At 58.2% G+C, this 26,556-nt stretch overlaps 2 protein-coding genes across 2 annotated transcripts in view; one reads left to right on the top strand and one right to left on the bottom strand.

Moving 5' to 3' along the window:
• FAM222A (family with sequence similarity 222 member A) overlaps positions 1-3,223 on the top strand; it is a 49,756-nt gene extending 46,533 nt beyond the window's left edge. The window contains exon 3 of the mRNA XM_054173043.1: positions 1,903-3,223. Coding sequence (XP_054029018.1) covers positions 1,903-3,125 — 1,223 coding nt within the window. The 3' untranslated portion in view covers positions 3,126-3,223. The remainder of the gene's footprint in view (positions 1-1,902) is intronic.
• Positions 3,224-12,398: 9,175 nt separating this feature from the next.
• TRPV4 (transient receptor potential cation channel subfamily V member 4) lies at positions 12,399-23,234 on the bottom strand. Its single transcript, XM_054173184.1, has 15 exons — positions 22,803-23,234; positions 21,627-21,799; positions 20,664-20,816; positions 19,805-19,945; positions 18,152-18,450; positions 17,115-17,294; positions 16,884-17,042; positions 16,668-16,760; positions 16,398-16,471; positions 16,122-16,287; positions 15,486-15,552; positions 14,965-15,281; positions 13,859-13,986; positions 13,534-13,655; positions 12,399-12,893 (listed from the first exon to the last, which is right to left on the bottom strand). Exons 1-15 carry the CDS (start codon positions 23,165-23,167, stop codon positions 12,751-12,753), a joined length of 2,580 nt encoding a protein of 859 aa, XP_054029159.1. The 5' UTR covers positions 23,168-23,234; the 3' UTR covers positions 12,399-12,750.
• Between the last annotated feature and the right edge of the window lie 3,322 nt (positions 23,235-26,556).

Below are 26,556 nucleotides of genomic sequence, written 5' to 3'. Positions count from 1 at the left end.
TTTGATGGCCGTGGTGGTGTCGGGTCGCAGGTCGGACTCCCCCCTCTCGGCAGCTCTCGGATTCTACTCTCACCCATCACCCACCCAGGCTGCCAGGATTTGGGGGGGGGGGGGAGAGGAAAAAAACCAGGTCAAGGCACCAAAGCTAACCCCCCCCACCCCCCCCACCTCCCACTGCCAGAGTCACTTGTAAGTGGCCTAAAATAAACTCGGTGTGGAGAATGGAAATGTCACTTTCCCCAACGGGGGAATCTTTCTCCGAGATTGGATTTAAACTACATTATACAAGCAATTTCATGGGTGCTTTGAGCTGCTCCAAGAACCCTCACCCAAAAATAGGGGGGGAGGGGGGGGGGAGAAAAGAGCTGCATTTACCAGCCATAAATCAGCAGCTCCCTATATAATGAGGCACCACAGACACACACACACACACACAAAAAGAAAGAAAGGAAATAAAAATGGCACTTTGATGCAATTTTACAGATGAACAAAACTGGGGGGAAATTAACTGTGGTAACCTACTGGAGTCAGCAAAAGTCACTGCAGGGGAAAGAAAAAATATGAATTAGATATGTGTGTGTATATATTATATTTCCTCCCCCCTCTCCCCCCTCCTTGGGTTCCTTTCAAACTCTTCTGTGGGTTTTTTTTTTCTCCCCCCACCCTCCACCCTCCTCTTTCCCAAGCAAGTTTCTGCCATTCTGGTGTGAAAACTCATTTGTCGTCCCCCCCCATTATGCTTTCGGTGTGGAGTTTATCTTGAGTGGCCCACGAGCCACCAGCTGTGAAAATGATTAAATCTACAAAATCTATCTAATAGAGGGAATAAATTAGGTGCTTAAAGGCATGGCCGTGCCCGCGCCGGGGGCTGGCAGGCAAGAGGGGGAACCCGCCTGCTGCTGCGCCCGGGACTGCGCCGCCGAGCCCTGGCAATTGGGATGGGATGGGATGGGATGGGATGGGATGGGATGGGATGGGATGGGATAGAATAGAATAGAATAGAATAGAATAGAATAGAATAGAATAGAATAGAATAGAATAGAATAGAATAGGAAAGAGATAGGATAGGATAGGATAGAATAGAATAGGAATAGAATAGGAATAGGAATAGAATAAGAATAGGAATAGGAATAGAATAAGAATAGGGATAGGATAGGATAGAATAGGAATAGAATAGGAATAGGAATAGAATAAGAATAGGGATAGGATAGGATAGGATAGGATAGGATAGGATAGGATAGGATAGGATAGGATAGGATAGGATAGAACAAAACAGGAATAGGAAAGGAATAGAATAGGGATAGGATAGATAGGAGAGGATAGGATAGGACAGGACAGGAATAGGAAAGGAATGGTATAGGAATAGAAATGGAATAGGAATGGAATAAGAAATGGAATGGAATGGAATAGAATAGAATAGAGTAGAGTAGAGTAGAATTAACCAGGTTGGAAGAGTTCTTTGAGATCATCGAGTCCAACCTATCACCCAACACCATCTAATCCACTAAACCATGGCACCAAGTGCCTCATCCAGTCTCTTCTTAAACACCTCCAGTGATGGTGACTCCACCACCTCCCTGGGCAGCACATACTAATGACCAATCTCTCTTGCTGGGAAGAATTTTCTCCTCACCTCCAGCCTAAACCTCCCCTGGCACAGCTTGAGACTGTGTCCTCTTGTTCTGGTGCCGGGTGGCTGGGAGAAAAGACCAACCCCCACCTGGCTACAACCTCCCTTCAGGGAGTTGCAGAGAGCAAGAAGGCCTCCCCTGAGGGAGTGATGGGTGATGGATGATGGGGTGATGATGGGATGATACTGGGGAGATGATGGGGAGACGATGGGGGGATGGGTCCCTCTCCTCCTGCTGGCACCAGGGTTCACCCTCTGCGTTGTTCCCCCAGGCGAGACGACGGCACCGATGCATTCCCCGCGCTACCCCAGCCCCGCGGAGCTGGACGCCTACGCACAGAAGGTGGCCAACAGCCCCCTGACCATCAAGATCTTCCCCACCAACATCAGGGTCCCCCAGCACAAGCACCTTAACCGGACGGTCAATGGCTACGACACCACGGGGCAACGCTACAGCCCCTACCCCCTGCACGCCGGTGGCTACCAGGGTCTCCTGGCCATCGTCAAAGCCTCCGGCAAGAGCGTGGTGAAGAACTCGGAGGGGAAGCGGACTAAGCTGTCGCCCGCCCAAGTTGGCATCGCTCCTTACCCCGTGTCAAGCACTTTAGCTCAAGGTCCCTCCTGCGCCGGGCAGCTGAGCTACCACAGCGGCCAGAAGCAGCTGGAGGGTCCCGTGCCCCCCAACGTGACGGTGGCGGCCTCGGTGCTGCCGCTTGCGAGCAGGAGCCTGGCGCTGCCGCCGTCCAACCTGCCCTCCATCCAGAGCATCATCTACCAGATCAATCAGCAGTGCCAGGCGCAGGGCGCCCAGCCGGGCTGCCCGGCCGTGGTGGCTGCCAACCCCAGCCCGGCCAAGCACGGCGCTTTCCCCGGCACCGCCGCCACCTACGCCGGCGCCGTGCTGCCAGAGTGCCGCAAGGGTGCCGAGCTGGCGCTGGGCTCCAACCCGGCCGCGGCCCTGGGGCCCAAAGCGGGCATCTACCCCGAGGGCATGGACTACCTGGTCTGGCAGCAGAAGCAGCAGCAGCAGCACCTGCGAATGTACAGCGGGGGCAGCGGGGGGGCCCTCAGCAAGTCCCCCGAGACCTGCGCGGGTTCCTCGCGTCCCTACGGGCTGGGTGGCGCCGCCGGGGCCGAGAAGGTGAGCTCCTCCCCCTTGAACTGCATGCATGGCAACTTCTCGGTGGGACAGTACTTTGCCCCTCCCTGGAACAGCATCTTGGTGACCCCCAACAGCGACTGTTACAACCCGGCGGAGCTGGGGGCGGCGGGACCCCGGGAACTGGGGGTACCCCCCGGCGAGGGGCTGCCCAGTAAGACCCTCTGCAATACCTCCATCCTCAGCAGCAGCCTCCAGTCCTTGGAGTATCTCATCAACGACATCCACCCGCCCTGCATCAAGGAGCAGATGCTGGGCAAGGGCTACGAGACCGTGTCTGTGCCAAGGCTCTTGGACCACCAGCACGCCCACATCCGCTTGCCCGTCTACAGATAAGGACCCGACCCCGCTGCTTAGCCCAAAACACCCAGGGTGGGGACTTCGGCACGAGCCCCACTCCCCCTCCGGCACCGCGCGGGTACCGGACCGTGGCAGCGAGGCTGAGGGAGGGGGGAGGGGGGGGCGGGGATGGGGGGGGGGCCCGGGGGTCTGCTGCCAAAAAAAAGGGCTCCCAGGACACTGGCACTGCCCCGCGGTCCCCCCGCCGCGTGCCGAGGAGGAAGGACCTCTCGTCTCTAGAGCTCAGAAACCATTTTATCTCCACGAATGTGAACAGGGAATCGCTCCGAGTTGCTGCTATCCAGGGAGAGGAGGCTCCAGGGGGGCCAGGCAGGATGGATACGGGGCAGAGCCCTGTGCCTGGGTGCCCCGGTGCCAGCCCGGGTGCCCGCAGGGAGCTGGCACCTGACCTGTAGCTGAAGTCCGTAACTTGCACTGCTTTGATTAAAGCTAATAACTGGGATAACTGGGGACAGTCTGGAGGCTATTTAAGAGAGAAAAAAACACTTGAAAACTTGAACAGATTTTGGGTTGGGTTTGGGTTTGGGTTTGGGTTTTTTTTCCTGGTTCTTTTTTTTTTCCTTTGTTTGTGGGGTTTTGGGTTTGGGTTTTTTTTGGGTTAAGTTTTATCTTTTTGGGGTTTGTTTTGTTTGGGTTATTTTTAGTTGGCTAGGCTGTACATTTACATGTTGGCTGCTACAGAGGCTCCTCCTGCCCCTCATCCTCCTCCTCACCCCCCTCCTCTTCATTTTCATCCTCTTTCTCTTCATTTTTATCCTCATTCTTCTTCTCTTCATTCTCCTCCTCTTATTCCTCATCTACCTCCTTATCATCCTCATTCTTCTCCTCATCCTCCTCATCCTTTTCCTACTCCTTCCCCTTCTCCTCCTTCTCCTTTCTTCTTCTCCTCATCCTTCTCCTTTCTTACTCTCTTACTCCTTTCTTCTCCTTCTCCTCATCCTTCTCCTTCCTTCTTCTCATCCTTCTCCTTTCTTACTCTCTTACTCCTTTCTTCTCCTTCTTCTCCTCATCCTTCTCCTTTCTTCTTCTCCTCATCCTTCTCCTTTCTTCTTCTCCTCATCCTTCTCCTTTCTTATTCTCTTACTCCTTTCTTCTCCTCATTCTCCTCATCCTTCTCCTCCTTTCTTATTCTCCCTCTCCTTTCTTCTCCTTCTCCTCATCCTCTTCCTTCTCCTTCTTCTCATCTTCCTCACCCTCCTTCTCCTCCCCCTCTCCCCAGCCCCACACTGGCCCCCCACCTCCTGTTCCCACTCAACCAAGAGGTTTGGTGCCCAGCAGGACCCTACCCCAGCCCCTCTCTCACCCCACAGCTTCCCCAGGTACCCACTCGGGGCTCACATTTGGGTTATTTAATATATTCCCCACCCCCCCTTTTATTATCATTTTGCCTTTGGTTCTAGGTTAGAGGTGACCACAGCACCCAGGGACCATTCACAAGCCTCCTTTTTTTCCTTCTCCTTTCTTCCTTTTTTTCCCCTCCCCTCCCCTTTCTTCCTTTTTCTTCCCCCTCTCTTTTTTTTTCCCCTCTCCTTTCTTTCCTTTTTTTCCCTCTTCTTTTTGTCTTTTTTCCCTCTCCATTCTTTCTTTTTTCCCCTCTCTTTTCTTTCTTTATTTCCCCTCTCCTTTTTGTCTTTTCCCCCTCCTTTCTTTCCCCCCCCCCTTTCTTTCTTTTTCCCCTGTCTTTTTAGCTTTTTATTCCCCTCTCCTTTATTTTTCCCCCCTCTCCTTTCTTTCTTTTTTCCCTCTCCTTTCTTTCTTTTTCCCCCCTCCCATTTCCTTCTTTTTTCTCCTCTCCATTCTTTTTTTTTGCCCTCCCCTTTCTTTTTTCTCCTCTCCATTCTTTCTTTTTTTTTCCCTCTCCTTTTTGTCTTTTTTTTCCCTCTCTCCTTTTTGTCTTTTTTTTCCCCTCTCTCCTTTGTCTTTTTTTCCCCTCTCTCCTTTCTTTCCCCCCGCTCTCCTTTCTTTCCCCCCCTCTCCTTTCCTTTCTTCCCTCTCCTTTCTTTCCCTTTTTTCCCCTCTCCTTTCTTTCTTTTTTCCCCCCTCTCCCTTCTTTTTTTTTTTCCCCTCTCTTTCTTTTCTTTTTTTTTTTTTTTGGTGTGTGTTTTGTTTTGCTTTACTTTTTTTAGACACCCCCCACACTCAACCACTTCCCAACCACTCACTGTGGGCTGTTCTCCACTCTCTGTCATTATTTTTTTTTACATTGAATAGATTGAATTCATTCAGGAAAACAAAAAAAGAAGGAAAAAAAAAAGAAGGGAAAAAAGAAGAAAAAAGAAGAAGAAGAAGTAGAAGAAAAGTGGTGGTTGAGGCCCCGTCCTAGGTGGTTGAGGCCCCATCCCTGGAGGTGTTTAAGCCCAGGCTGGATGAGGCTCTGGCCAGCCTGATCTAGAATGGGGTGTCCCTGCCCATGGCAGGGTGGGGGGTTGGAACTAGCTGATCCTTGTGGTCCCTTCCAACCCAACCCTGACTGCTACTATAAATGGGTGGGGGGAGGAAAAAAAGGCAGATACAAAGCATTTCAATATCGAGAGGCAAACACAAGAAGAGCAAAAACCCCCTGCTGGAAACCCAAGGTGATTGTGCTGGGAGAAGAGGTACTGTACCCCACCCCCACCCCCCGAACAGCCTGCTCAAGCACTAAGTGCATTTAAAAAAAACAACCCAGAAAGAAACAAACAAACACACAGGAGACAAAAAAAAAAATAATGTTGTTTTGTTGCTTTGGGTTTTCTCTTTTTGTTTTTGGGGGTTTGTTTTGGGGGTTTTGGTTTTAATAGACTTTAAAAACACAAAATCGACCATTCTATTCTACTGTGAGAAGTGCTGGCTGCACTGATATTCTGCTATTGTTTTAAAAAGGAGAGAAAAAAAAAAATGAATGGAAACATTAAAGAAAAAAAAAAAAAAAGGCAAAAAATAATTTACCAAACAAAACCCAACAAGTTGTGTGTCCTGAGGGTGATTTTTCTTTCCCCCGCCTCCTCCAAAAAGTAAACCCAGGATGTGGGCTCGGGAGTTGCTTTGCTTTGCCCACCCTCCCCCCCCCCCCCAACCCCAAAGCCAGGGTCCTTTCCTCTGGGTCCTCTGTCCCTTGCTCCCCACAGGTTTTCAGGGTGTGGGGGGAGCACCTATAAATAACCTGCTCATGGTGCTGAGCCATTAATCCCACCCCGGGGCACCGGCCTCCACCTGGCACCCCAAGGGCAACCGGGAGAGGCGGCTGCACGTGGGTCAAATCCTCAGGGATTAGGGCTGTGGCCCTGTGTGCTCCTGGAGGGGGGGGGGGGGATGCTCATCTCTGGGTGATGGGCACTGGGATGGGGTCACAGAAACACCAAGGTTGGAAGAGACCTCAAAGATCAAGTCCAACCTGTCGCCACAGACCTCATGGCTAAACCATGGCTCCAAGTGCCACGTCCAGTCCCCTCTTGAATCCCTCCGGGGATGGGGACTCCACCACCTCCCTGGGCAGCACATTCCAGTGGCTAACAACTCTCTGTGGGAAGAACTTTCTCCTTACCTCCAGCCTAAACTTCCCCTGGCGTAGCTTGAGACTGTGTCCTCTTGTTTTGGTGCTGTTGGGTACCACATCCTCATCCTGTGACTCACAGCTGTCACCAGGGCATTGCTGCCAGCCAGGGATTGTGACTGAGTTTGCTCCCAGTCCAGGGTAGGTTGAGGGCTCTTTGGTGTCCCCCCAGATGGAATCACAGATGCTATCACAGACCCTCCAAGGGCACCTTGTCCACCCTCACCCCTGCAGTCAGCAGGGATACCTCCAGTTAGAGCAGGCTGCCCAGGGCCACATCAAGTCTGATCCTGAATGCCTCCAGGGCTGGGCCCCAGCTGCCATCCCTCCCCACAGCCACCAGCATGTCTGGGAGGACACAGTGGGGGTTGATTTCTTCACCCACCTGAAGAATTGGCTGTGGGACTGGTCCCAGTGGAAGCCCACAGCAGGACATGCAGGGGTGGCACTGGACTCTCCTGTCCATGGTTGGGTGTCTGGCAGCACGGTGTGGCCATGACCAGCATCAGAGCAGCCGCAGCCCACACTGGAGTAGCCACAACCCATGCCAGAGTGGCCAGGACACGCACTGGAGTAGCCACAACCCATGCCAGAGTGGCCGGGACACACACTGGAGTAGCCACAACCCATGCCAGAGTGGCCGGGACACGCACTGGAGTAGCCACAACCCATGCCAGAGTGGCCAAGACACGCACTGGAGTAAGCCACAACCCATGCCAGAGTGGCCAGGACACGCACTGGAGTAAGCCACAACCCATGCCAGAGTGGCCGGGACACACACTGGACTAAAGCCACAATCCATACCAGTGGCCATAACCCACACCTCTGCCAGGGATGGAGACAGGGATATGGATAAGATCAGGGACAGAGACAGGGATGAGGATGGGGTTGGGGACAGGGAGAGGGATAAGGGGTCGGGAATAGGGGACAGAGACAGGGAGGAGGATGGTGTTAGGGATAGAGATCAGGGATAGGGAACAGAGACAGGGAGGAGGACGAGGTTAGGGATAGGGATCAGGGACAGGGGACAGAGACAGGGATAAGTATGGGGATAGGGATCAGGGATAGGGAACAGGAATGAGGATGGGGTTAGGGATAGGGATAAGAGACAGGGATAGGGTCAAGAACAGGGACAAGGATACGAAAGGGATGGATAGGGGATAGGGATAGGGACAGGGATGGGCACAGGTGTGGAGATGGGGGTGGGAACAGGGAGAGGGACAGGGACACAGCAGTGCCCCCTTTCTCTGCCGTCTCCTTTGCCCTCTTGCCGTCATGCGTGGTCCTGCCGCTGTTTGCGGCGTGCCGGGAGGGGACCGCTCCGTCACCGGCTGCGAGCGGTGTGACAGCCTGATCCAGGGAACAAAGAGAAATTGGGACAAAAGGAAGCTGTCACAGAGGTTCACCTTCCTGGAGAGGGGGGCGGGGGTAGGGGGGAGTAGGATGCCGTCGCCTGAGCCGTTAAAATTAGACCAAGCTGGAGGGAAATATTTGCTTAGATCTTTCTCGTTCCCAAGGTATCAGAGACAACGCGAGGCTGAAAGCGCGGCGCTGCCGGTGGGTCCCAAGGTCGTGGTGGTGATGCCGGTCGCATCCCCTCCATCGGCTCCCACCCAACCCGGGGCTGCCCCGTGCGAGGAACCTCACCTTCACCCAGCAGAAACTTTGCTGCGACGGCGGCTGGAGATTCATTAGCTCTGCTCCATCATCTTCCTCCCGCGGCCATAAATCAGGGGCGAGTGGCTGGGAGTGATGGCGTGATCCATCTTGCTGGTGTCCAAGTCATTACTTTTCATTAGGTGCTGCACGGGGGGGGGGGTGGGGGGTGGGGGGTGGTTATTATTTAGCAGGTTAATTGTCCCCACGGGTCGCTCCAGCTCGTGGGAGAAGTTCACCACGCACCGCACTCCGCATGTGAAGTGCAACATCAGGGGGTCCCTCCTCACCTTCACCCAGGACTTCAGCTGTGCCAGCTCTGATGAGGTGGTGGGAACCAAAAACCAGTTGGAAAGGGGAAAGGAACCTCCCCTGCTGAGATGTAGCCCAGCAGCTAGGCTGAAGCTACCTTCACCCAGAGACTTCCAACACCCCAGGAGGGCTTAGAAGCCCTCCAGGGGGGCAGGGATGTGCTGGGGGGGGGGGGAATTGATGCTGTTTCTGGTCTGAAAATGATCTTCCCATTAAAACAGGAATAGCAAGAATGGTACTAATATAACACTAATATACTACTAATAACAACAATAAATAACAATAACAATCCTGCTTCACACGTGGAACACAAAATCAATGGGGCCCTCCTCACCTCCACCCAGAGACCTCAGCAGTGCCAGCTCTGGGGAGACTGTGGGGACCCAAAACCAGCTGGAAGTGGGGAAGGAAGCTCCCAATGAGATGCACCTCAGCAGCTAGGGACCTCCAGCACCCCAGGAGGGCTTAGAAGCCCATGAAGGCTGCAGGGATGCGCTGGGGGAATCGATGCTGTTTCTGCTTTGCACCTCTCTCCTCACTAAAATAATACCACCAGTAATCACAACAGTGAAATAAGACTAATACTCCTAACAGCAATCTAATTCCTGAAGGCATGAGGCTGGTAGGAAACTTGGGGGCCACCTCTGCTGCGTGAGCGCGAGGAGCCCGAGACAGGGACTATAAATTGCAGGGCTGGCAGAAGGGACTCACCCAAGCTCATCTCTCATCTTGATTGATTTCAGCTTCACCAAATAAGCCTGAGATTTATCTAAAAATAAATTTGCTTCCACTCTGGGCGTGGGGGATGACAAGTGCTTTTCTCTTCCCTTTGTTGGCTTTGTCATCGCCAGCGAGGGGAGGGCACGGGGTGGGAAGGGGCTGTGCCCGAGTGCCTCCAGCTTGCTGCCCGCCCCTCCGGCCAAGGGCACCCTGCTAACCTCAGGGCAGGGTGGAAAAAGAGCCAAATGTCAGCCCTGCAGCTCTGAAGGTGGCAGAGGCACCCTGTGCTGGGATGTCACCATCATGGCCGTGGTGTCACCATCCCCACCAAGACACCATGGGGTCCAGCATGACGGCACAGGGCACCGGTGCCCACCCTTCCTGCATCCCGACCCCTTTAAACCTCCCTCCTTACAATTTGCACAAAAGGGGAGGGAAATGTGGATTTCCCCCCCCAGTTATTCTGGAAACTCCCATCCCTGGTGCTGGAGCCAGGGGCAGCCACAGTGCAGAGCCCACCTTCAGCACCAAACACTGCACCAGGCCTTTCTGAGCCACCCCAAAAGCCCAGTCGGGGCAGAGTCCATCTCCAGCACCAAATGCTCTGCTAGGGCTCTCCAAGCCACCCCAAATGCATACTCAGGGCAAAGCAGGACCCATTCCAGCACCCAACCCTCTGCCAGGGCTCCCCAAGCCACCCCAAATGCATACTCAGGGCAAAGCAGGACCCATCTCCAGCACCCAACCCTCTGCCAGGGCTCCCCAAGCCACCCCAAATGCATACTCAGGGCAAAGCAGGACCCATCTCCAGCACCCAACCCTCTGCCAGGGCTCCCCAAGCCACCCCAAATGCATACTCAGGGCAAAGCAGGACCCATCTCCAGCACCCAACCCTCTGCCAGGGCTCCCCAAGCCACCCCAAATGCATACTCAGGGCAAAGCAGGACCCATCTCCAGCACCAAACACTCTGCCAGGGCTCCCCAAGCCACCCCAAATGCATACTCAGGGCAAAGCAGGACCCATCTCCAGCACCCAACCCTCTGCCAGGGCTCCCCAAGCCACCCCAAATGCATACTCAGGGCAAAGCAGGACCCATCTCCAGCACCCAACCCTCTGCCAGGGCTCCCCAAGCCACCCTGATTGCCCAGCTGGGACTGGCCACCATCTGGGTGAAAGCAAAGTTTATCATCTCCCTCAAGTTGCACCTGGGGAGGTTTAGGCTGGACATGAAGAACAATTTCTTTCCCTTGAGCATTGCCAAGGCCTGGCCCAGGCTGCTCAGAGCAGTGGTGGAGTCCCCATCCGTGGAGGGCTTTCAAAGTGGTGCTGAGGGGCATGGTTTGGTGGTGACCTGGCAGTGCTGGGCCAACAGTTGGCCCATGATGATCTTCAAGGTCTTTTTCAACCCAAAGCTGAATGTGATGCTTCATGATTCATCACATCTTCTGGTGGGAACAAGGAGCAGGCTCAGCTCCTTGCTCAGTTAAGGAGCCTCAGCTGCTCCTGAGCACTGATAATGGAACTTACTCATTCCTCACCCTAGGGAAATGCTCACAACCACCAGAGGAGGCAGAGATGCAAACCCCACCTGAGTTGAGTCATAGAATCAATAAGGTTGGAAGAGACCTCAAAGATCATCAAGTCCAACCTGCCACCCAAGACCTCATGACTACGAAACCATGGCACCAAGTGCCAGGAGTCGAGACACTGGAGTTACCACCAGTGGTGAGTAATCAAGGCTGAAGCTGAAGCACCTCCTTTCCTGCTGAATCCTTTGCTTAGGGAGCCAAGGCTGCCTCCAGGGTCCTGCCCAAGGTCTCTGGCATCATGCCCTGTGCCACCACATCACCAGGGCCTACCCAGATTGGTCCTTGTCCTTCAGACCTACCCAACATCCAGCTGTGAAAGGAAACTACATTGTGTGTGTGTGTGGGGGGGGGGATGTTGGGAAGGGAGCTAAGCACAGAAGGAATATCCTGGTCAATGGGATGGGATGCAATTTGGATGAGGATGGGAGTGGGGATGGGATGGGAATTGGGATGGGATGGGTTGAAGGAGAGGGATGGAGATAGAGTAGGTGGTCATGAGGTCTTGGGTGACAGATTGGACTTGATCTTTGAGGTCTTTTCCAACCTTATTGATTCTATTCTAGGATGGAGTGGGAAAGGATAGGACGGAGTGGGAAAGGATAGGATGGATTGGGACAGACTGGGAATGCGTGGGGGAGGGAATGGGATGAGGACTGCATGAGTTGGGGGTGGTGATGGGGATGAGTTTGGGACGGGCTGGGGTGGGATAGGACGGGTTGGAACAAGTCAGGGAGCATCCCAACAAGGCAGTGCCACCCATCCTGCTGCCCATCCCACCGGCGGTGCATCGGGCAAGGGATGCAGAGGGACCCCGGGGCGGGGGCCCAGCCCAGCTGCAGAGCCCCGCTTTGCCCCGGTCCAGCTGCCCTCCAGCCCTCCCGCAGGGCGTGGGGCAGGAGCCCGGGCCCGTCGCCTCTCTCGCCGGGCTGCCGCCGCTGGCCCCGCATCGCACGGTGTCTGGTGCCCTCCAGTGGAACAGGGACTGCGCTGGGAGGGAGCCGAGCAGCCACGGGGCTGGGGCATGGGCTGGGCACCAGAGTCATGCACCGTGCCCATAAATCATGTCCGTGCACCATCACCACGCACCAGACCATCACCACAGCCCTGCACCACCGGATGAGTGCGGGGCTGCTAGGGCTGGGGTCTCCAATCTCCTGGGCAGAGCTGCCAACACCAGGATGGTAAAGCTGGGTGCCCATGACCCCCACCTGCTGCAGCCCTGCCCATCTCTGCCCCGTGGACTTTTGTCCCAGGCTGGGCTCAAGGCAGGAGGGGAGGTTCTGCCTGCAGGGTGTGAGCTCAGGGTGCTCGGTGACCACCATCCACCATGGCATGGCACAGCATGGCACAGAACAGGGAACTGCTTTCCTCCTGGAAACCTGCTGGCAGCTGGACCCAGTTGGTGCCAGGAGGAGGAGGTGGTGGTGGCAGGTCCATCTTTATTTCTAAATAAATAGTCATATAAACCTTGTGCAAAATCGTGTGGCACAAACCATTAGCCTCAGTGGGCAGAGGGGCCATGCTTACTGCCCATGCCAGAGCTTCCCAGCATGGCACAGTGAAGCGTTGGCACTGGAGCTCACCTGTGTGAGCTGGAGATGCTCAGCACCACCCGGGCAGGGCCAGGACCCCCGGTCCAGGCTGGGCACCTGCTGAGCGCTGGAGGGATGGAGCTGCACAAATCCCTGAGGAGCAAACAAGCACCACCCAGCCCAGCCCATGATTCCACCAGCTGTGCCAGGGCTGTGCCAGGAGCCTGGGCAGAGTCCATCAGTTCCCAGTGCCACCATGCTAGAGTGGGGAGCTGGAGGCCTGGCCGTGCCGCCGCTCCCGTGTCTCTGCTGTCCCCATGGTCCCCAGTGGCACCACCACCTCTTCTGGCTGGCAGCTCTTGTTCAGCTCTACCACACGTGGCACCACTGTCGACCAGCGATCTGTGGGGATGGTGGCATCTGCAGGAGTTTGCCAGAGCCAGGGGCCTGGGGCTGTCCAGCTCTGTCCCATCAGCCCCACACCACCCAGCCCCCCCCCAAAATCTCCTCCTGAGGCTCATCAAGAAGCTGCAAGCAGTATCTCAAGGGCTGCTCCCAGCCCTTGGCACCATGCTCACCTCCCTGCAGCCCCCAGGGCTGCTGCCAGCCCTTGATACCATGATCACTTCCCTGCAGACCCCAGGATGCCAGCCCATGGCACCATGCTCACCTCCCTGCAGCCCTCAGGATGCCAGCATATGACACCACGCTCACCACCCTGCAGCCCCCAGGGCTGCTGCCAGCCCTTGGCACCATGATCACCTCCCTGCAGCCCTCAGGATGCCAGCACATGGCACCATGCTCACCTCCCTGCAGCCCCCAGGGCTGCTGCCAGCCCTTGGCACCATGCTCACCTCCCTGCAGCCCCAGGGCTGCTGCCAGCCCTCGGCACCACGCTCACCTCCCTGCAGCCCCAGGGCTGCTGCCAGCCCTCGGCACCACGCTCACCTCCCTGCAGCCCCAGGGCTGCTGCCAGCCCTCGGCACCACGCTCACCTCCCTGCAGCCCCAGGGCTGCTGCCAGCCCTCGGCACCACGCTCACCTCTCCGCAGCCGGCCCATGGTGTGGGAGAAGCCGTAGTACTGGTAGGTGTCGCTCTTGCCTGGGTCCTCACTGATGATACCCAGGTTCTGGTTCCAGTGGGACCAGTTCACCTCATCCACCCTGTGGGGAAGGTCAGATCCAGAGGGGCTGCATGGAGCCAAGGCGGCAGCTCCTCCATCCCTGCACCCTCCGGCCACCCAACAAACGAACTCGTGGCGCCGGGGACCCCGAAACGCCGCCGACTGCCGTGGGAGAGGCTCAGCTGCTCGTGGTCCCCCAGCTGCCCAGGGCTGCCCAGGGCTGCCCAGGACATCAGCCTTTACCTGAAGCACCAGCGGCGGTCGGGGGTGCCGTCGGTGCCCTTGCCCACCGTGACCATCTCCCCCGAGCGGAAGGCCTTGCGCAGGAACACAGGGAAGGAGCGCTCGATGTCCAGGATGGTGGTGGCCCACTGTTGGGAACACCAGAGACCCCCTTCAGCTGCTTGGGGATTGGGGTGGCTTTAGGCTATGCCTTTAAAAACTCTGCACTAGGATCTTGAGCAGGAAAGTTGTAGAGTAGAGTAGAATAGAGTAGAGTAGAATAGAACAGAGTAAAATAGAGTAGAGTAGAGCAGAGCAGAGCAGAGCAGAGCAGAGTAGAATTAAGCAGGCTGGAAAAGACCTTTGAGCTCATCAAGTCCAACCTATCACCAGCTAATCAACTAAACCATGGCACCAAGCACCCCATCCAGGCTCTTCCTAAACACCTCCAGGGATGGTGACTCCACCACCTCCCTGGGCAGCACATTCCAATGGCCAGTCTCTCTTGTTAGGAAGAATTGCTTCCTAATATCCAGCCTGAACCTCCCCTGGCACAGCTAGAGACTGTGTCCTCTTGTTCTGGTGCCGGGTGCCTGGGAGAAGAGACCAACCCCCACCTGGCTACAACCTCCCTTCAGGGAGTTGCAGAGAGCAAGAAGGTCTCCCTTGAGCCTCCTCTTCTCCAGGCTAAGCAACCCCAGCTCCCTCAGCCTCTCCTCACAGGGCTGTGCTCCAGACCCCTCCCCAGCTTTGTTGCCCTTCTCTGGACACCTTCCAGCACCTCAACATCTTTCCTAACCTGAGGAGCCCAGAACTGGACACAGGACTCAAGGTGTGGCCTGAGCAGTGCTGAGCACAGGGCAGAATGAGCTCCCTGCTCCTGCTGGCCACACTGTTCCTGCTGCAGGCCAGGATGCCATTGGCCTCCTCGGCCACCTGGGCACATATTCATCACACTCCATTGCAGATTGGAGTTTTGCTTGCAAACACAGCTTCCATTTGCTCCCAGCTGAGCTGGTCTGGCAAATTTAACATTGGGGGGGGGAATTTCAACCCACCACAGGGATGGAAGCGTGGGGGACCCTCCCCCAGCTGGTGCCACTGGGGTGGAGCTCCCGGGGTGGTACCTGCAGCTTCCAGATGTGCTTGCTCTCCTTGGAGACTTGGCCCACGGTCTCCCCCATGAGGGCGATGAGCATGTTGAGGAGGAGCACAAAGGTGAGGATGATGTAGGTGACAAGGAGGATGATGAAGACTCCAGGGTACTTGGCGCTCTCCAGCATCTCCAGGTCACCCATGCCAATGGTGAGCTTGAAGAGGTCGAGCAGGAAGGTGCTGAAGGTCTGGCTGTCCCGGCAGGATGGGTAGGTGGTCACCGTGCAGTTGGACTGCTCCTTGCTGCAGGCCTCGCTGCTGGGGCAAGGGTTGAGGAGGGACACCAGAGCTGGGGGGAGAAGGGACAGGGAGAGCAAGTCCATGGGGGCAGCAGAGAGGATGGGGGCCACAATGGGCTCCATGCAGCTTCTTCTCCACCACAGGAGGAGGCAGAGGGTGAACCCACAAGGTGGGTAGGATGGAGCAGGAGCTCCAGAGCCACGCCACTGCCATGCCCTTCCCCCGAGCCTCAGCTCAGTGGCCAGGCACCTACCTGATGCATAACCAATCATGAAGAGCAAGTAGACCAGGAGGAAGCGGAAAAGGTCCTTGAAGAGGATCTGTAAGCGATGGAGAGGGAGATGAGATGTGCTGGACCACAGTGCCAAGCCGTGTGGCAGGGCACCATTGCCAGGGCATGGCACAGGGACAGCTGGGCTGCAACCAAGGCATTGGGGAGCCACAAGAAACCCTGAAGAAAGCATGGGGGAAGCTCCTGTTGGGCCACACCTCCACAGGAGGAGCAGTTAGAATCATGGACTCAACCAGGCTGGGAAAGACCTCAGAGATCATCAAGTCCAACCTATTACCCAATACTTAACACCTCCTGACAAGTAAACCATGGCTCCATGTGCCACATCCAATTCTTCATTGAACACCTCCAGGGACAGTGACTCCACCACCTTCCCTGGGCAGCACATCCCAGTGGCCAATTACTCTTTCTGGAAAGAGCTTTCTTCCCACGTGCACAAAGGAGAAAAGGAAGCTGAGGAAACTCCCCAGATGAAGGAGTCTCTGCCTCCCGAGGTTTATGCTGTCCCGGGAAGATCAGGCAGACACACACAGAGTAGGAGATGTCCACTAAGGTGTGTTCTGCTGGGGAAGTAGAAGACCCTTGGGCCCATCAGACCTTCTGGATCATGATGCTGTAGGTCCCTGTCAGCTTGAGGCCCCGAGTGAAGTAGAGTGCATTCATCCAGCCCAGGACCAGGGCGAAGACCATGACAGCCAGGTACGCCTCGACGCCACCCAGGTAGAGTCCCGCCGTGACGATCACCAGAACCGAGTAGATGAAGCTGAAGGACAACCAGGGTCAGATCCTGCACCAACAGCCACTGCCACCCACAGCTCCTTGTAAGCCCAGGGGTGCTGTGGCTCAGGGAGGTCCTGGGGATTCCCCACGTACTAGAGCAGCTGGAAGGAACCATCTATGAAGAAGGAGTTCACACCTGGGCACTTCTTCATGAACAGATCTTTGATCTGGGGGAGAGAGGAAGAGGTTGGAGGGGGTCAGGGGAGCGAGACCGTGCTTGGCAGGGTCCCAGGGTCCGGGGGGACATCGCATCAGGAGCTAACTCCTTGGACCCCAGGGTTGATCCCCTTGAGTCACTCCTTGTGTGGAGGCCACAAGGGTCTGGCCATCCCACAGGAGGACCCCCTGCCTCGCTGCACTGACGTTTGTGAAGAAGAAGAGGATGCCAACGAGAAGGGTGATGATCTCCCCAGCCAGGCGCAGGTAGTCAGCAGTGGTGGTGTATGGGTAGGGAGGCTGCAGAGAAAGGACAGAGCTGAGCTGGCTCCATCACCTCAGGGCCGCTTAGGGGTAGAGATGCAGCAAAACCCCTCCTCCCCCCCCCCAGGAGGTGCTGGCTGACAGCGCTGTGGGACTCACAGGGCCTTCCATGGGGCGGTAGTAGGCAATGAGGGTGAAGATGATCATGGCGCTGAGGTAGGAGACGACGCTGATGTAGAAGGAGACGGCGCCGAACTTGCGCCACTTGTCCCGCAGCAGCTCGTTGATGGGCTCCACGGCCAGCATCTCGTGGCGGTTCTGGCGGCACAGGGGCGCCGTCAGCGGGGACCCGGCGCCGGGACCTCTCCCCCCTCAGCCCCTCCGGCCCACCTCGATTTTGCTGTTGTAGACGAGGATCTCCAGCACGGACACCTCCTCCCCGCAGGTGTCCAGCGAGGAGAGGTCGTAGAGGGAGGAGTAGACAGGGCCATAGGCCCAGTCCTTGAACTTGCGCGAGAGGTGCCGCGTGTCCTCGTCCACGATCTCCCGACGGATGATGTGCTGGAAGATCTGCCAGAGGGAGGACCCCCACACACACGGTCCCTGCCTGCTTGGGACACCCTCTGCTCCTTCCCCCCCACCCCACCACAGGCACCATTCTCTCCTCCCACCTCTCCCAAGACACTCAGCTCTCCTTGCATCCCACCCCAGAAGCCTTGTTCTCCTATCTCACCCCAGCACCCTGTTGTCCTATCTCACCCCAGCACCCTGTTCTTCCACCCCACCCCTGGCACCTATCTCACCCCAGACATGCTGTTCTCCTTCCATCCCACCCCAGCATCCTGTTGTCCTCCCACCACACCCAGGAGAGCTCAGGGCGCAGGACACTATCAGCAGCCCCCAAGAAATGCTGCAGCTCAATGACCCCCTGCCCACACCTCCAGAGGACAAAAGCAAGCCAGAGGAGAAGATGAAATGTGCTGAGGGCCTGCAGTTAATTAGGGAAGGGACAGAATGCAATGCAGGGGGTGGGTTAATTAGCCAGGTTAATTAGCCAGGTTAATAGGCTGCACATCCAGGTTTCCAGCATCATCTGCAGAGAGAAGCCAGCACAGCAGGGACAGCATCATGTGCCAGGGGAGGTTCAGGTTGGATATTAGGAACCCTTCACAGGAAGGGTTCTCAGGCACTGGAACAGGCTGCCCAGGGAGGTGGTGGAGTCACCATCCCTGGAGGTGGCTGTGGTTTAGCGGCAGTGGCTTAGCAGCCGTGGTGGGACTGTGAGCGCTAGGTGAGCAGCTGGACTCAGTGACCTCAAAGGTCTCTTCCAGCCTCACCAGTCCTACGATTCTCTGCCATGCACTGAGCATGGCAGGTCTCAGCTGGGAGCTGACAGGGATCCCAGCGAGGAGGGGAGGTCTCCATACCCCGATCTTGCCGGTCTTGGCTGCCATCATCAGCGGGGAGAGGCCGTCGTTGTTCAGCAGGGCCTCCAGGTTGGTGTCGGGGAAGAGCTTGGCGCACTTGACGAGGAGCAGGTCGTACATCTTGGTGACGAACTTGGTGTTCTCCCGGGTGTTGTCGGCGATGGCCACCAGGGCGTGCAGCACGGTGTTGCCGCGGGAGTCCTGGCGCCGCAGGTCCGCCTGCTTGTGGCCGTTCTCCGTCAGGTACTGCACGATGTGAGGCTGGTTGGTGCAGGCGGCCAGCGAGAGGGGCAGCTCCCCTGCGGGGACAGACCGGCAGCACCGTCACAGGCTGCACCGGCTTGGAAAGCAGCCTCACAGTGCACTCAGCAGGGACAGACAGGGAGCACCGTCACAGGTTGCACCAGCCTGGAAAGCAGCCTCACAGTGCACTCAGCAGGGACAGACCAGCAGCACCATCACAGGCTGCACCAGCCTGGAAAGCAGCCTCACAGTGCACTCAGCAGGGACAGACCAGCAGCACCATCACAGGCTGCACCAGCCTGGAAAGCAGCCTCACAGTGCACTCAGCAGGGACAGACCAGCAGCACCATCACAGGCTGCACCAGCCTGGAAAGCAGCCTCACAATGCACTCAGCAGGGACAGACAGGGAGCACAGTCACAGGTTGCACCAGCCTGGAAAGCAGCCTCACAGTGCACTCAGCAGGGACAGACCAGCAGCACCATCACAGGCTGCACCAGCCTGGAAAGCAGCCTCACAGTGCACTCAGCAGGGACAGACAGGGAGCACAGTCACAGGCTGCACTGGCTTGGAAGCCACCCTCAAAGGGCATCTTGATCAACCCCCCCTGCAGTCAGCAGGGACATCTCCAACTGGAGCAGGTTGCTCAGGGCCACATCAAATCTGATTGTGAATGACTCCAGGGACGAGGCCTCGAGCACATCCCTGAGCAACTTGTTCCGATGTTCCACCACCCTCATTGTGCAGAACTTCCTCCTGATGTCCAACCTAAATCCCCCCTGCTCCACTTTCAAACCATTTTGCCTTATCCTATCACCTCAGGCCCTTCTAAGCAGTCCCTCCCCAGCCTTCCTGCAGGTGCACTTCAGATATTGAAATGCAACTCTAAGGTCTCCCCGAAGCCTTCTCCTCTCCAATCTGAACAGCCCCAGCTATCCCAGCCTGCCCTTGTAGGAGAGGTGCTCCAGCCCTCTCATCATCTTTGTGGCCTCCTCTGGACCCTCTCTAGCATGTCCAAGTCCTTGTGTTGGGCATCCCAGAGCTGGACACAGTACTGCAGGTGAGGCTTTACCAGAGCAGAGGGGCAGAATCACCGCTCTGTGCCTGCTGACCATGCTTCTTTTGATGCAGCCCAGGATGCCACTGGTCTTTTGGGCTGCAAGTGCCAATTGCCATCTCGTGTCCAACTTCTCATCCAGCAGCACCCCCAAGTCCTTTTCCACAGGGCTGCTCTCAGTCTCATCATCCCCCAACCTGAACTGACATCAAAGATTACCCTGACCCAGGTGCAGGACCTTGTAGTTGTTGAACCATCACCCAGCTGAGGCCCATCGCTCTTGCTCAGCTACTGGGACATCCCCAGGGAGCAGCCAGTCCTCCTGGGTGAGCCAGTGGCTTGCTCTCCACTCACCAAAGTAGAAGTAGCCACCTTCATCCTTGGGCTGGAAGAAGCGGCCACGGGCCTGGGCATGGACATCTGCTCCCTTCTCCACCAGCAGCTCCACGTAGTGCTTGCAGCGGCGCTCGATGGCAATGTGCAGGGCTGTCTGACCTGTGCCAGGGCCACCTGTCAGCCCCCTCCTCACCCTGTGACTCCCCTCAGGTCCACAGACTTCCCAGGGTACCTGCTGCTCCAGTCCCCAAACACCCTCCCCAAAGGACCCCAGCTCTCCAGTGTCCTTGCTGCTCTGGTCCCCAAGCCCTTCTAGGGTCCTCTCTCTTCCCCGAGGTCCCTGTTGTACCATTCCCCAACTTCCCCAGCATCTTCCATCCTCCCTAAAGTCCTCACTACTCCAATCCCCAGCCTCCACAGCATCTCCCAGCCTCTCCAGGATCTTCACTGCTCCTATTCCCAACCTCCCCAGCATCCTCCACCCATTCCAGGGTCCCCAGCACTCCTATTCCCAACCTCCCCAGCATCCTCCACCCATTCCAGGGCCCCCAGCACTCCTATTCCCAACCTCCCCAACAGCCTCCACCCATTCCAGGGCCCCCAGCGCTCCTATTCCCAACCTCCCCAGCATCCTCCACCCATTCCAGGGCCCCCAGTGCTCCTATTCCCAACCTCTCCAGCAGCCTCCACCCATTCCAGGGCCCCCAGTGCTCCTATTCCCAACCTCCCCAACAGCCTCCACCCGTTCCAGGGTCCCCAGTGCTCCTGTTCCCAACCTCCCCAGCATCCTCCATCTTCTCCGGGGTCCCCACTGCTTGTGTCCCCAGTCTCCCCGAGCTCCCTCACGCTGCTGGTGGTCCTGTGCCACTCCCCCCACCTCGGTAGTAGACGTCCCTGAAGGGGGAGTTGATGAACTCCCGCATGTTGCCTGTCTTCTCGGCGATGTCCAGGAGCAGGGGGATGGTGTCGTTCCTGCCCCCACTCAGGTTGAGCAGCGCCTTGGGCAGGCAGGTCTTCCCCGTGGAGGGCTCTGGGGGTGGAGGATCACATCATCACAGTACACCAGAGGTTGGAAGGGACCTCAAGAGATCACTGAGTCCAAACCCTGCCCTTCCCAAGCAGGATCACTTTAGGGTAGCCTGCGTAGGAATGCATCCAGGTGGGTCTGAAAAGTCTCCAGAGCAGGAGACTCCACAACCTCTCTGGGCAGCCTGCTCCAGGCCTCCAGCACCCTCACTGCACAGAAGTTTCTCCTCATGTTGAGGTGAAATCTTCTGTGTTCAAGCTTGAACCTGTTGTTTCTTGTCTTATTGGTGTGCACCACTGAAAAGAGCTTGGCCCCCTCCACCTGACACCCACCCCTCAGGTATGTATAGATGTTGATCAGATCCCCTCTCAGTCCTCTCCAGACTAAACAGCCTCAGGGCTCTCAGTCTCTCTTCACAGGGGAGGTGCTCAAGTACCATCATCCTGGCTCTCTGTGGACTCTATCTGGTAGGTCCCTGCCTCTCTTGAACTGGGGAGCCCAAAGCTGGACACAGTATTCCAGGTATGGTCTCATGAGGGCAGAGCAGAGCGGGAGAAGAACCTCCCTAGACCTGCTGGACACACTTTTCTTCATGCACCCCAAATGCTGAGACAGGCATCAGGGCAAACCCCACCCCCAGACCTTGAGGGTGCCCAGTTCTGCACCCCTGCAACCCTTGGCCAAATCCCCAGCTACCTCTGGGCACTCATGTCTCAGTACTCCCAGTCTCAGGGCTGGGCATCTCCACCCTCTCGAGGACAGGGGGACCAGCCTCCAGGGGCATGGCACAACCCTGGCACCTCAGCTCCTCACCTCGAAACTCCTCATCTGTCAGGCGCTTCTTGTGGGCCAGGAGGAAGGAGAGGAGCCCCTCCAGGCCAGCTGGGGACCCCCGGGAGACGATGTCAAAGAGGATGGGTCTGTTGAAGACCTTGAGCACGGGGGGTGGGTCGGGAGCCGGCCCCTTCACGCCCGGTGCCTGCTTCCTGTGGGACGAGCACCAGTGCTGGGAACTGGAGTCGCTGCCTCAGTTTCCCCCTTGTGCAATGAGCTTGAGGCTGCTCAGCCACCAGTAAAGAGCATGGGCACCACTGGGGTCACCCATGGGGTTTGGGCAGCCTCCCAGCCCACAGCAGCACACTGATGCCAGCATCCCACCTCCCAGTATAGCCCACAGGGGCTGCTGGGCACCTTGCCAGCTCCCAGCTGGCTGCTGCAGTATTTTGACACAACCCCCCCGCCCCCATTTGTGCCCCCCCCCAGCAGGGATGGACCACGGGTTTGGTCATGCTCCAGTGCCAGGGGTGAAGCCAGACCGGTCGGAGCGGTTAGCGGCAGCGGGGCAGGCTGGGGCCAACCGGTTGACTCTGGGCACTGGGAGGAGGACAGATGGTGGCTGCCTCGGCCACGGATCTGTGGGGCTGAGGGCACACGGGCATCGCTGTCCCCCCCAGGGGACTGAGCTCCTGCTGCGGCATGGGGATACCCCCTTGCACCTGTGGGTGGGGACGGTGGCAGGGGGCCACGGTGCCGCCCCAGGTGCCCAGCACAGAGGGACATTGTGTGCCCAGGCGCGGGCTGCCCCCCCCCAGCTCCGGTTTCCTGGCGCAGGGAGGGTGGAGGCCTCCTGAAAAGCCCTTTCATGGTGGGGAGCCAGACGTCCTCACCGGCCAGGGGAGCGGCTGGGCACACAGAGCCTCATTCATGGCACGGGCAAGGGGGAAGGGGAACCTTGCTGCAGCCCCACGGCACCGTGGGTCTGCAGACCCACCCCGCAACATGGCACAGCGCAGCGTGGCACAGCCCAGTGCTGCCACTGGCCCCGACTGGGAGCAGCTCCCCTGCCCAGAGGATAACGGTGGGGTTTGTCCCCATCCCCAGCTGCCGGGCATCCCCTTCCCCACCGTGCTGCACCCAGGGTGCCTCCCCCCACCCCGGCCCCCACTGCTGCCCATTGGCACCGGGGCGCCCGGGCGTCGCTGTACTCACTCCACGACCCTCCTGCGCCAGCGCTTGTTCTCACTGGGGTGGTGCCTGTAGGTGCCATAGTCAAAGAGGGAGTCCATGGGGGCTTTCTTGGGTGCAGGGACCACGGCTGACTCATAGATGGTGGCCTCCAGCAGCTCCATGGGCTTGGGGGCACCTTTCCGGAACGCCCCGTGGAACTTCATGCGGAGGTTCTGCTTCCCATCCCCGGTGCTGGGGGCGCCCCGAGCTGCCTCGCCGGGGGTGGAGGAGTCCTCGCTCTCAAACAGGTTGGCCAGCGAGGAGAGTGGGAAGGAGTCGTTCTGGAGGGACCCCTCATCCCCTGGACCCTCCCCAGCCTCGTGGGGGGGTTCCTCGGTGTCTGCCATGCTTCCTACCCGGGGGGCACGGGCACGAGCAGCCTGCCTGGGCGGCTGCAACCCCCAGCTCCTTCCACCAGACCTGGCAGAGGGAAAGCAGTGTCAATCCTCACCAATTCCTGTCCCTCCCCATCCTCTCCCACGGGACACCGTGTCCTTGTGCAGGAGCAGGTTCCACACTGGTCCCAGCAGCAGTTGGGGGACCCAGGGTCCCCTGGCCGGTCCTGCCTGCCCTGACTCTCCTCGGTGCCCACCTACCCGGCCGTGAGGACCGCTCAGGTCTGCGGAGGTCCCACCGGCTGCGGTGCTGCCGGCTTCAAAGCTCAGCCGTGACGGGCGAGGGCCCCGCGGCTTCTGCCTGCTGCGGTCAGCCTGGGTGCAGCCCAGGACAGGGCACAGAGCAGCCCCTGTGTGCTCCGATCGCCGCCCAAGGAAGGAAAACATTCCTGGGATACACCCTGCATCCAGGGAAGCGCCCAGAAGCAGCCAGGAGCTGCCACTGCAGCGGGGCTGGGGCTGGTCCCTGATGTCCCACCACTCCCACAGCACTGGGGGGGGATCGGTGGGATCTGGGTCTGGGTGCCCACGGTGCTGGCACAGGCATGTGGGCACTGGGAGGGCATCTGGTGCGGCACGAGAGAGCAGCAGCAGTGGTTAGGACAAGAAATTACGGGGTTAGGTTGCTCAGAGGAAAATGGGGCTGCACAAGAGCCACTCTACCAAAGGACAGCAAAGCTCTGCACCACGCCACGGGCACTGCCTGACACATCCCTCCAGGCAGGGGCACGGAGAAGCAAGTGGGTACCGCTGGGTTGTCCCCCAGCCCCATTTCCCACCCATAAACCCCTGCATCAGCAGAAAGGCTCAGCCCAGCTCCTGCCTCTAGGCGGCTCAGCCCTCTCTGCGGGCCCTGGGACAGAAAAAGCAGCTGGGAAACGTGTCATTTTCTGCTGGGCAACAGCCACAATGGTAGGCTGGGTACTCCTGGGGTGGGCAGGCATCTCTGCCCCACAACCTGCTTCTAATTAGCCAGCGTGTCCCATGGCAGCCCCACGGCAGGGGCCCACAGTGCTCCCACAGATGTGGGGAACAAGGGCTGCAAACAGCCCCCAAATCCTGCAGTAGAAGAGGGGAGACCTTGGGCAGTGGTCCCCTCCTCCCTGAGTGGCACCCAGCAGGGATAGTGCAGCCCTGGAGGACACACAGTGGGGATGGTGCAGCCCTAAGTGCTACCCAACAGAGACAGCTCAGCCCCAGCCAGCAGCCAGTGGGGACAGCACAGTCCTGAGTGGCACCCAGTGGGAAGAGTGCAGCCCCAGGTGGCACCCAGCAGGGATGGCACAGACCTAGGTGCCACCCAACAGGGACAACACAGCCCTGGGTGGCACCCAGCAGGGATGGCACAGCCCTGGGTGACACAAGGCAAGCCCCAGAACCACCACAGTTCCTCCCCTTTGCTGACTTTCCTGCCACCACCTTCTCCCCAAGACATTCCACAGCCACCTGCCAAAGCCCTCAGGTCCCCACGTCCTGACCCCAGGCAAACATGGGCCCCTCTGTGGCCGATTTGTCCTCAGAGCATGGAGAAAGGGGGCGGCCAAGCGGGCTGACCCTGAGGGCTGCAGCGGGAATTCCAGCCCTGACGAGTCCCAGGGCAGAGCCGAGCAGCCACCAGCACAGGACACCATTCCCTGCAGCTTGGGGGACTTGGTTGGCTGTGGGCAGCCCTGGAGATGCTCATGGGGCTGGAGCTTGGGGTGTCACAGGCTGGGGGACAAGTGGAAAGGGCAGGGAGCTGGAGCTGGCCGCCGGTGCCCGGGGCAGGAAGCTCAGGGTGGAACTGACAGCTCGGTGCCCGGTGCCATCAGCCTGGGCAGGCACTCCCAGGGGCACAGCCACTGCCAGGAAAGGTGCTGTCAGTGGGGTTTGATTTGGCTTCTTCATTATTTGGGTTTTTATTTTCTCAGCCTTCCTCACCCCACGGAATAAGTGAGTCAAGGAGCAGCTCACCAGGGCTCTCCGGCACGGCCCCAGCTCTTGGATCCTACACAACAACCCCCCCTCCGCACACACGCCTCTCCCCAGCTTCCCATTGGGTTGGACTTGATCACCCTGGAGATCTCCTCCAACCTTTAACCATTCTGTGATGCTAAGTTACCTCCCAGCCACACCAGTGCCCCCCCTGTTAGCCCTCCACTCCAGCCCCCCATGGAGGGAGATGCCCCGGGTGGATGGCAGGGAGGGTGCCCCATAGGTGGGTGGTACAGAGTTGGCCACATTAAAGTGTTTGTTCCTCAAAGCAAAGCAGGGAGGGCTGTGGAGGGGAGTGAATCACTGGAACCACACCATGGGCACCTTCAGCCCTGGTGGAAATGCTCATCCGGAGTGGAGCAACCACCTTCCAAAAGCAACAGCCCCTGCAGGGCCAGGCTCACATGGGTGACAGCCCTGAACTTGGCCTGCTGCAATGCATGGACCTCAGAGCTGTTGCCAACCCTGTTCCCAAGCTTGCCGTGGGAATGAACCTGGCACCTCACCCTTGGAGTGGTGATCCCCAGCTTGAGCAGACAGGGCAAGACCCCTCGGTGCTGGGGGAAGCCCATGGGAACTGCACCTTGCCTGGCCCAGCTCAGCCCACAGCCCTGCCCTCTTCCCTGGGGGTTCCAGCCTGTCCTGGTCCCTCTATCCTCATCCCTGGCGATCCCAGCCTGTCCCGGTCCCTGTATCCTCATCCCTGGCGATCCCATCCTGCCCTAGTCCCTGTATTCTCATCCCTGGGGGTCCCATCCTGCCTTGGTCCCTGTATCCTCATCCTCAGGAGTCCTAGCCTGTCCTGGTCCCTATATCCTCATCCCTGGGGGTCCCACCCCGTCCCGGTCCCTTGTCCTGTCCCGGTCACCACGTCCTGCTCCGGGGCTCAATTCTGCCCCGGTACCCTTGTCCCACCATGCTCCCCGAGTCGCGGTCCGGCCACCCCCGCGTTCCTGCCGCCCCCCATTTCTGGACCCACCAATTCGCACCCCCCCCGCCCCGTACCGGGACACGTCCCGCGAAGTGTCCCGCAGGCTCTGGCGCCGCCGAGTCGCCGCGGGGCCGGTCGCGGAGCGCGGCCCCTCCCCGGGACAGCTCCGGGGGCGGGAGGCACGGTGACCCGCCTGCAAGAACGGCCCCCGCCCGCCCCCGCCGCTCCTGCACCGGCCCAGCCCCGAGCAGCCCCGGAATAACCTCCCCGAAACAGTCCGTCCCCCCTCGCCCAAAACAGACCCCCAGGAGCAACCTCCCTGAAACAGCCCCCGCAAGGAACAGCCCCCAAAAGTCGCCCAAAAATAGGCCCCCCAAAAAATCTCCCTCCCCAAAACAGAACACACACACACCAAGCCCTGAAACACTCTCCTCAA

The sequence above is a fragment of the Dryobates pubescens genome, chromosome 25 (genome assembly GCF_014839835.1).
Source record: "Dryobates pubescens isolate bDryPub1 chromosome 25, bDryPub1.pri, whole genome shotgun sequence".
NCBI classification, from domain to species: Eukaryota; Metazoa; Chordata; class Aves; order Piciformes; family Picidae; genus Dryobates; species Dryobates pubescens.
This window is presented reverse-complemented; position numbering and strand designations above follow the sequence as displayed.

Coding starts and splice junctions, on each gene's coding strand:
- TRPV4 (XM_054173184.1), bottom strand. CDS start 23,167: ATGGCAGACACCGAGGAACCCCCCCACGAGGCTGGGGAGGGTCCAGGG. Junction 15,553..16,121: donor ACAGCATCATGATCCAGAAG/GTCTGATGGGCC, acceptor CATCGCTTACAG/ATCCTCTTCAAGGACCTTTT. Junction 15,282..15,485: donor CATGATTGGTTATGCATCAG/GTAGGTGCCTGG, acceptor TTCTCCCCCCAG/CTCTGGTGTCCCTCCTCAAC.